The sequence below is a fragment of the Engraulis encrasicolus genome, chromosome 4, assembly GCF_034702125.1.
Source record: "Engraulis encrasicolus isolate BLACKSEA-1 chromosome 4, IST_EnEncr_1.0, whole genome shotgun sequence".
Taxonomy (NCBI): domain Eukaryota; kingdom Metazoa; phylum Chordata; class Actinopteri; order Clupeiformes; family Engraulidae; genus Engraulis; species Engraulis encrasicolus.
The window spans coordinates 53,036,787-53,046,845 of record NC_085860.1 but is presented as its reverse complement, the minus strand read 5'-3'; the positions used below and the strand labels follow the sequence as shown (position 1 = coordinate 53,046,845).

The 10,059-nt window shown below is 45.1% G+C and overlaps 1 protein-coding gene across 1 annotated transcript; it reads right to left on the bottom strand.

Moving 5' to 3' along the window:
- Nucleotides 1-642: 642 nt before the first annotated feature.
- LOC134448125 (uncharacterized protein K02A2.6-like) lies at nt 643-3,666 on the bottom strand. Its single transcript, XM_063197883.1, has one exon. It carries the CDS (start codon nt 3,664-3,666, stop codon nt 643-645), a length of 3,024 nt encoding a protein of 1,007 aa, XP_063053953.1.
- Nucleotides 3,667-10,059: the final 6,393 nt, after the last annotated feature.

Below are 10,059 nucleotides of genomic sequence, written 5' to 3'. Positions count from 1 at the left end.
CCTTAGAATATGTCACAAGTTGCACTGTAGGACTATGCAGTTTAACTGAGCTGAAATTAGCATTGTAAACACTCTCAGGTAGTATAGAAACACCAGACCCTGTATCAACTAGCAACTTCACATCACATGCATCAGTAGTATTTGGCACAGTAATATTCACAGGGCACATTAGTTTAGTTGCATCAGCAGTGAAATTATTTTCAACACTCAAAACAAACATTTCAGGCACAGTCACTTCATTAACTGGCTTTTGGGAGGATTTGCATACCCTTGAAAAGTGTCCCACTTTTCCACACTGTAGTATTTGTGGGGAAATAATTACACACGGAGGCAGAGTCAAGGTGAGTGGTCATTTATCGAAGGTACTCTCGTTCTCCTACAGGAATGCACTGCACAGACTGGTGAATAGAGCTACCGTAAGTGCACTAGTATTGCAGCTGTAATTACGGTACAGGATAATTCCTGTCAATCACTACACTCCTCCCCTCTAGATTTTTAACCCTTTAGACTTAACAAACAGCCTGCTATAACAGTCAATGCAGTGCTTAGATTGCTAACATTTACTTACCATAGAGGTCTTCATTAACTTTAGTAGAAACATTCTGAACTATGATCTACTTAACTATTATCTCTACATTATACTTAGAGACTGAGTCTTTCTGGTGCTGTACGCTGCCTTTCAGGATAGCGGCGTGCTGGTTGAACAGCTTGAGGTGGCTCAGCAGCATCATCTTGTTGATCTGTCTCCTCTTCTTGCTCCTCAGGATATGCTGCATAGTCCGTGGCATCTTCACTATCCGTTCCGCTTGGCCAGCTTGAAGCTTTGGATGCGCGCAGGTGATCCACGTGCACTTTGACTTGACGATGACCTACTTGAACATCATAGGTCAGAGGTCCTCTTTGCTTTAGAATCGTTCCTGGTATCCACAGCTTCTTAGGATGTCTGAAGTCGCGAACTAACACCCTCTCCCCGAGACTGAATGTCCGGAGTGTCTTTACGCGCTTGTCATGAGCCTTCTTCTGCTGTAACTGATGTTTGGCTACCACTGCAGACATGTCAGGCTTCAGTAGCGACAGACGAGTGCGTGGTTGTCTCTTTAGAAACATTTCAGCTGGAGTGCGTTCAGTGACTGTGTGAGGAGTGTTTCTGTATGTGAACAGGAACTTCGCAAGGCGATGCTGTGGTGACACCGACTGAGCTTCAAGTCTTGTCCATGCTTTCTTGAATGTTTGCACAGCTCTCTCTACTGCACCGTTGGAGGCAGGGTGGTAGGGAGGTGACAGAATGTGGCGAATTCCGTTGTTCTTGAGAAACGTCTCAAACTCTGCTGATGTAAAGGGCGGGCCATTGTCTGACACCAAAACTTTTGGTAAGCCATATGATGCAAAGAGGTTTCGGAGAAGTTGGGAGGTCTTCTCAGCTGATGTCTGATTGATGGGCAGTACTTCTAACCACTTTGAGTAGACGTCGACTAGTAGTAGGTAGTGCTGCTTGTTGATTTCAGCGAAGTCGACATGCACTCTTTCCCATGGTGATGTGGCCCATGACCAAGGATGGAGAGGTGCTGCTGCTGGTCTGTTCTGCGTGATGTCACATGGAGTGCATTTTCCTACGCAGTGCTCTATCTCCTGATCAATCCCAGGCCACCACAGAAAACTTCTGGCTAACGCCTTCATTCGTGTCATTCCTGGATGTCCATCGTGCAGCTCTGACAGGAGTCTCTTTTGGTACTTGGGTGGTATTATGACCCTTGAACCCCAGAGAACGCATCCCTGGTCTGTAGACAACTCGTCCTTCCTCACATGGAAAGGTTGCAGATCTGGGTTAGGCACATACTTTGGCCATCCTGACAATGTTAGATCTAGGACCTTGGAGAGGATTGGGTCGTGTCTTGTCTCTGTGGCAATGTCAGTTGCTGAGACGGGCAATTCGTCAACATATGACACACAAAACACTCCGCCATCATCGGCGCCCTCTTCTGTGTCACACTGGCATGGCAGACGTGACAATGCATCCGCGTTGGCATGGTCACTGGATCTTTTGTACTGGATGTCGTAATCGTAGGCCAACAGGATTATGGCCCAGCGTTGCATGCGTAGAGCAGCCAGGGTGGGTATGGCAGATTTTGGGCCAAGGATTGTCAACAGTGGCTTGTGATCTGTCAACAAAACAAACTTTCTTCCATATAGATACTTATGGAACTTCTTGACGCCAAATATTATGCTCAATGCTTCTTTTTCAATCTGAGCATAATTTCTCTCGCTTGGTGAGAGTGTCCTGGATGCGAAAGCTATTGGATGCTCTTCACCAGAGGGTAGTACATGGGAAATTACGGCTCCGACACCGTATGGACTGGCATCACATGCAAGTCGGAGAGGTTTCTCCGGATCATAGTGTGCGAGGCATTTGCTGTTTAGGAGACGCTGCTTGCATCCCTTGAATGCGTCCTCACACTGTGTAGACCACTTCCATGGTGTGTCGGCTTGGAGCAATTGATGAAGTGGGTGCAGCACTGTGGACAGGTTTGCCACAAACTTTCCGTAGTAATTAAGCAGCCCCAAAAATGATCTTAACTCGGTCACGTTCTGGGGGGCTGGTGCATTCACTATAGCATCCACTTTACTTTCTGTTGGGTGAAGTCCCTGTGCATCAATTCTGTACCCAAGATACTCCACTGAGTCCTGGAGGAATGCGCACTTCGACTGCTTGATTCTCACCCCGTATCTTTCTAATCTTGTCATCACTTGATCCAATATTTTCAGGTGTTCTTCCTTCGTAGGCGCTGACACCAAGATGTCATCCATGAAGCACACGACCTTGTCCATTCCATGCAGTATTTGGTCCATGGTGTGTTGGAACACTGCTGGAGCTGTAGAGACCCCGTAGGCTAGACGGTGATATCTGAATAGGCCCTTGTGTGTGTTTATGGTAAGGTACTGCTCTGACTCTGGGTCTAATTGCAGTTGTTGGTAGGCAAAAGACAGGTCGATCTTGCTGAACACTGTCCCGCCGGCCAGGGTAGCAAACAGATCCTCAGCATTGGGAAGAGGATACTCTTCTGGCAGTATGCATCGATTGACAGTCACTTTGTAGTCACCACACAGTCTCACTGCTTTGTCTTTCTTTGGTACTACGACAATAGGCGCAGCCCAATCACTCCTTTCCACTTGAGTGACAATGCCGTTCTTCTGAAGGCGTTCAAGCTCTTTTTCCACGGATTCCCGCAGCGCATAAGGCACTGGACGCGGCTTGTGGAAGATGGGCTTGGCATCACTTTGCACTCTTATGGTTGCTTTGAAGTCTTTGATCTTTCCGTAGCCTTCCTTGAACAGCTCTTTGTGCTTTCCTAACACTCCTTGCAGTGAGAGGTGTTCATTTTCCTTGCTTTCATTGAGACTGAAGATTTTTCCCCAGTTCAGCTTTATTTTTCGTAGCCAATTTCTTCCTAGTAATGGCGTTTTGTTTCCCTTCACCACGACCAGGGGCAGTGTCCACTCCTGTCCCTCATGTTTCACTGGCACTTGGATTTTTCCCAACACAGGTATGGTGTCCCCTGTGTATGATGACAGACGAATAGCAGCAGGCTGCAGAGGACGGCTCTTCAGATGCTCATCATAGATGTGCTCTGGGATCAAGGACACCGATGCTCCAGTATCCACTTGCATTTTTACGGCTTTCCCCATCAATTCTAATTCTGCAAAAATGCCGTCTTTATTTCCTTGAGCAGTGTACACTGTGTACAGGCCCAATTCATCGCCCTGACATTCATCTGACTCATCAGTTTCGCCATTTGCAGTCACCATTTGTGCTTTATCATTTTGTTTTTTCTTACAGACTCTTTTCAGATGTCCAATTTTTCCACAGCCGTGGCATGTTTCAGTTCGGTAGAAGCATTCATTTGCCTGATGATTATCCTTTCCACATCTATAGCATTGCTGATTTTTCTCTCTGGAGTAATGCTGTTTAGCTCTTGACTCCCCCTTGTGGCTTTGCCGTGCATTGCTTGCCTTTTTGTTTCTCCACTTTTCACTTGTGGGATTGGAGACTTTATTGACTTCTCCTTTTGGTTTCTCAACATGCTCCCTCATTTCTTTAGTGTCTTTCATTGCCAGTTCGTGAGCAAGTGCAATGTCACAGGCCTTTTTGAAAGTAAGATCTTTGACTGCTAAAAGTCGTTTGTGATATTCTTCCCCTGAGAGACCGCAGACAAACTGATCTCTCAGTGCATCATTCAAAAATTGTCCAAATTCACAAGTGCTTGCTAATTGCTTAAGTGCAAGAAGGTATTCACTCACTGTTTCATTTGTCTTTTGTTGTCTTTTGTAAAATCTGAAGCGCTCTGCAATCAGAATTGGCTTTGGCTTGAAATGCAGAGATAAGGCCGTTGTAATGTCTTTGTATGTCTTGTCTGAAACTTTACTTGGAGCAATTAAATTTTTCAACAGTCCATATTCAGTGGCACCTAGTACACTGAGAAACACATCAGCTTTCTTTCCTGGTGGTATGTCATTTGCAGACAGCCATCTTTCAAAACGTTCCAAGTAGGAATCAAAATCCTCTTTCTTACTGTCAAATTCAGGCACTTTTCCTATCATTCCCATTGACATTTTCTTTCACTTTACAATTTCCCCCTTTCCAGTAGAATTCTTCAGGTGACTCTGTGTTAAACTCCGTTTTCATTTACAGTCTGTTCCTTTGTCCTCTTTCAAAGAACATCGTTTTCTTGCAATTGCGTTACTCACCACAAGATGGCGCCCTTGCACTTCCAAAAAAGCAGCTTTCTCTGGCTAAGCTTAGCTGGATCACAGGTTAGCAATTTTCGGTTTCTTCCAAGCTTGAAAACAGGCGAACTGCTGCAGCTGGGATGAATTTCATTCACTGGAAAGTTTTCTTACTCATTACTGTTGTGGATTCTTTCGTTGGATTTCCTCGTCGCCAATGTAGTATTTGTGGGGAAATAATTACACACGGAGGCAGAGTCAAGGTGAGTGGTCATTTATCGAAGGTACTCTCGTTCTCCTACAGGAATGCACTGCACAGACTGGTGAATAGAGCTACCGTAAGTGCACTAGTATTGCAGCTGTAATTACGGTACAGGATAATTCCTGTCAATCACTACACACACGAGTTGCATTTTGAGTCTTTTGCAGGGCACGACTTGTCATTTGCTTTGTGCTCAGCAGCACCACAGCGGTAGCATGACGTAGCTCCATCCGTTTTACGAGCAGGTTTTTGTTTCGGGTTACGTGCCTTCTTTTGCACGTGCACGGCAGCAACGGGCTTTGTATCAGTCACAGAAATAGTCTTTGCATCGGCTATTGCAGCTTCAGTACGCCTGGCAACATCCAGAGTTTCATCCAGTTTCAAATCTTCCTCCATTAAAAGTCTTTCACGGATGCGCGCACTGTTCGTTTTCTCCACAATTTGATCCCTAAGCATTTCGTCCTCCATTGCCCCAAAATCACATTTTTTCACGAGCTCACGCAATGCTGCGATGTAATGGTCAATTGACTCTCCGACAGCTTGTGCTCTTTGCCTAAAACGGTATCTTTCGGCAACAATGTTCAATTTCGGACTGAAGTGCTTCTCCAAAGCCGCAACGGAGCCATCGTAATTATCATTTTCGAGTGGTAAGGTACTGTATATTCGGTTACCTTCTGTTCCCAAGCAGTGAATCAGCAAGGCTCTCTTCCTCTCGGCGGGAAATGCACTTCCCCCGATAGCAAGCAGGTAGTTATCGAACAGCTTTTTCCAAGTTGCAAATGGAATTTTCGGTTCGCCTGGGCAGTCCAGGAATGCAGCAGGAGGTTGTAAGGATAGTAGAGCCATTTCAGTAGTTTCTCTCCTTCTCTCGTCGCCACTTTGTTGTGTAGGTTGTTCGGTATCAGACATTAACCACACAGTTGTATATGGAACAGAGGTGCTTTATCTCATTACTTCACTTCATGAATCACATTACATTTCTTCATCATGCCTATTTATAGTGAGCGTCCCACTAGCGCCCCTCAGTGTCCTGGATTCCTAATAACACATTAAACTGAGTATATGCATTAAACACATTGCATATGGACACAACAGCTTTTTTAGCCAAAAATCGTAGCATGTAATCCAATGGCGGTATTAAAATGATATTTCGATCACCTTCGAGTTGTGCCTCGAGCTCCACATATGTCGTTTCTGATATTTTTGTTTCATTTTTCGTACGAACCCCCAAACGTTTTAGAAAGCTCTTCACATTTTTCATGCAGACGGCCTCGGAACAAAACATTGATACTTCTGCATGAAAAATCTTTATCTAGCCTCTTAAACAGCATATTTGCACCCCAACGCATATAATGACTGAGATCACAAGATATTTACTCGCTACCATGTTGTTAGATGGTCAGCTTAGGTCCCGTGAAATGCGGAACTGAGGGGCGGGACTTTCCAGCTCTATGGCACTGACTGGGCGTGTCTTTAGGAGTTTGTGTCCACTTCAGCTGAGGGGAGTCAATCAGGGTTCTCAGAAGTGAGTCGACATTAATCGACAAAATCAGCAAGTGTGAGAAGTAGCAAGATTTTTTTTATTAACCTGCTTTGGTTAGGAGGGTTCAGGAGGCGTAGCCATGGGTGACTGTGGCCGTATCCCAATGTCACAAATGACTCGACTTGAGACTTGACTTGCCAATATTAGGAATGACTTGTGACTTGACTCGACTTGTACGCTATTGACTCAAGACTTGACTTGACAGTTTTAGCTTGCAATGACTTGCAATAGCATTCCAAGTCATCTGAATATATTAATTATTTTGCATTTGTGTGTGAAAAAATGCATTAAAGAAAGAAAAACTAAACGATTTACCCTAAAACAGTACCAGTAGGCCTACTATTTTTGTTTAGAACCCCTTACGAAAAGCGTCCATGTTTTTACTGTAACCATAGTTTTACTGTAGTAACCATAGTCTTTCTATACTCTGAACCATCCATAGTAACGCTATGGCTTATCCATGGGTTTTTTTTGGTAACCATGAAAACCGTGGTTCCTGACTAACCATGGATCATGGTTTTTAATGGTTTTCATGTTTTTTTTCAGCATGGTTTGTGTCTAAGGTTTAACCATAGTCACAAAGCATGGTAAAAAAAACATGGTTAATTGTGGGTTGCATGGTCACCCAAAGGCAACATGAAAACTTGTTTGCAGCCATGGTGTAATGGTTAGGGAGTTGGACTAAAGATCACAGAGTGGCAGTATACAGTATATTGGGGTCAGGGGCCCTTTCCAGTCTGGCAAAAGCTGTCGGCGGCCCTGCCTGCTTACATCCTGTAGCGTTCCTCTCAAATGTCACACTGAGGTGCCTTCATTCCCTCCATTCTGCAGTGTCCACATGCGGTGTCACACTGACGTCCTTCACACCTCTCCTGTGCCCTTATCAATTGTCACCCTGATGATTATACGCCCCCTACATCTTTTCGTGCCCTCATGAACTGTTATCCTGATCCTGAACAGTCATCTTTTAGTTAGACATTAGATGTCCCCGTCACGCTTCTTCTTCTTTTTAAAAAAAAAATTAAATTTAAAAATCTTTTTAGGGCATTTTCAGCCTTTATGATAAGTGCAGTGAAGAGTTGGGCAGGAAGTGAGTGGGGAGAAAGAGATGGGGAAGGGTCGGCAAATAACCTGATTTACATCATCTGGCTGCGTTCGGCTACGTCACGCGGGGGCGTTCCCATGCCTAAAGCATATCAGATGGTAAGAATCAGGTAAGTTGGCAAAGGGCCCGAGCCGGAATCGCACCCGGATCAGCCGCGTAGTAGACGAGTGCCCCACCGTTAGCACCATGTTAGGGCCATCCCATCCCACTTCTTCTAACACACTAGCCTGCTTAAGATAGGGAGCATAATTTAGGGCAGTGATTTTCAACCTATGGGCCGGGACCCACTAGTGGGCCCTGAAGGTATTCCAAGTGGGCCTTGAAATCATTTTCTACAAATTATAATCATATTTTGGTGTGTGTTGCTATTGATTTATTTGAGTTTTATTCTTTATTGGGTCAGAAGTGGGCCCTGAACATTTGTGACAATTTCGAGTGGGCCCTACGTTGGATATGGGGGGGGGGGGGGGGGGGGGGGGGGGGGGGGGGGGGGGGGGGGGTGGGGGGCCTTTCAGATGATTTTGTCCCAGGCCCAACCAAAGCTGTCAGTTGCCTGAGTCTTCGTATTGAGTGTCACTCTGATGTTCCTCTGTCTTCACAGTGTCAGGATGAGGGGCAATTTTGTACCTTGTATCTTTCTGTGTCCCCGTGAATTGCTGCACTTACAACTCTTCGTTGGCCCCATCATTTAGAGTCTCCTCATCGAATATCACCTCATCGATGTTCCCGAGTAGCCATATCTTTTAAGTGTCCATGATCGGCTGACACCCTGCCCTCGCATTTCTTCGTTCCAACATGTTTTAGTAGTTGTCATCAAGTGTCACCCTCTGATTTCTCCGTCCCCACATCTTTTAGCGTTGTCATCAGATGTCAACCTGACGTTCCACACTCTCCTCATATTTTATGGTCCTGATCGAGTGTCAGACTGTTGAGGTTTGTACGTATATCTTTTCGGTGTCATCATCAAGTATCACCTTCCACTTCTTTCCACGTCCGCGAAGGGGAGAGAAGTCTCCCCACCCCACTTCAAAACCGGACCCCCAGCCCATATCAAACACACACTTTTACTGTGACATGACTAAAGATACACTGACAACCCTAATGATGGCACACAGCACGGCAGTCACCAAGTTCCAGGCATACCAGACATGCAAAGCTTCCCTGATGTGCATATTGCACAGAGAATAATGCCAAGGTACTGGGGCTTTGCGCCTTGACTTGTCAGTACCCGGTGATGCCACATTTTTCGGCTCAGCCCTTTCCGAGATCTGAGCTATTCTATGGGGCAGCGTTTGTTTATATTTAATCTTTTTTTAACATGGGCCTACTCCAAATATTTTCCCAAAAAGGTACCGCTGTTTGCTAGTTGTCTGCTGATGTTGTATAACCTTTTGGATGTTTTTGGGAATAAATAAAAATGTTTTTTTTTTTTTTTCTTAAATGCAAACAAAGCGCTGCCTCCATTACAATGACCAGGATCTCGGAAAAGGCTGAAGAAGAAGACCAAAAAAATCTCAGGTACTGACAAGTCCAGGGTAGTGTGAGCATTACAACTGCATGTTAAAATTGACTGAACTGGTCCTTTAAACCTGTCTCAGTTGAGCAGTTGGAAGTACTTCATTTTTTATGGATCCAATTTGGAGGGCCATTTAAAAAATAAAGAGATAGCTGGTCCCAGAATTTGGTGTATTGCCAAAAAAAAAGCACGAGCAGGTCCAGGCCACTGCACATTATCCCCCACCCTCAAAAAAAAAACAAAAACAAAAAAAAAACGTTTTAAGAAACATAAGCAGGCCTGGACTGGTAATCTGGCACACAGGGCATTTCCCAGTGTGCCAACAGTCCTCAGGGGTAGATACTATTGGGTTTCTCTTATTTTCTTAGACACTGCCCCTTTTTTGGTCCCATTCGAGCCCTGTCCATAACACGATGTTTAAATGTTATTAGGATCTTCCTTAGACATCTACATACATGCTGTGGGAATCTACTGTAGCATCAGAGCAACAGTTTGATCCCATGAGGATTTCCAGAAGACATTAAGAGATAGTTACTGTAGACAGGGGCGGATATAGCCGCTTTGGGGGCCTTGGCAAAATACAAACAAAAACTCATTATATAAGAGTTTTGTCTCATATAGATATTTGATTACTTACTCACATAAGTGACATTAAGATCAAGCCTGCATTTTTGGGGTGTTTACTGCGACTGGTGTGACAGTTGTGGGGCCCATATGGAGGACAGATTTGGTCGGGGCCCTGGAAAATTGCCTAGGTTTGCCTAATGGAAAGTCCGCCTCTGACTGTATAGCCATGCTGTGGGAATCTATTGTATAGCCATGGGGCTCCTGTCCTGGTCGTAGACAGTCACGGCTGGGCCGGAGGAGAAATAGGGCCCGGGCACTTTTGGCTTAAAGGGGCCCCTCATGGG

Bases quoted from the DNA above. Each gene is read 5' to 3' on its own strand.
- LOC134448125 (XM_063197883.1), bottom strand. From the start codon at position 3,666: ATGCAAGTGGATACTGGAGCATCGGTGTCCTTGATCCCAGAGCACATC.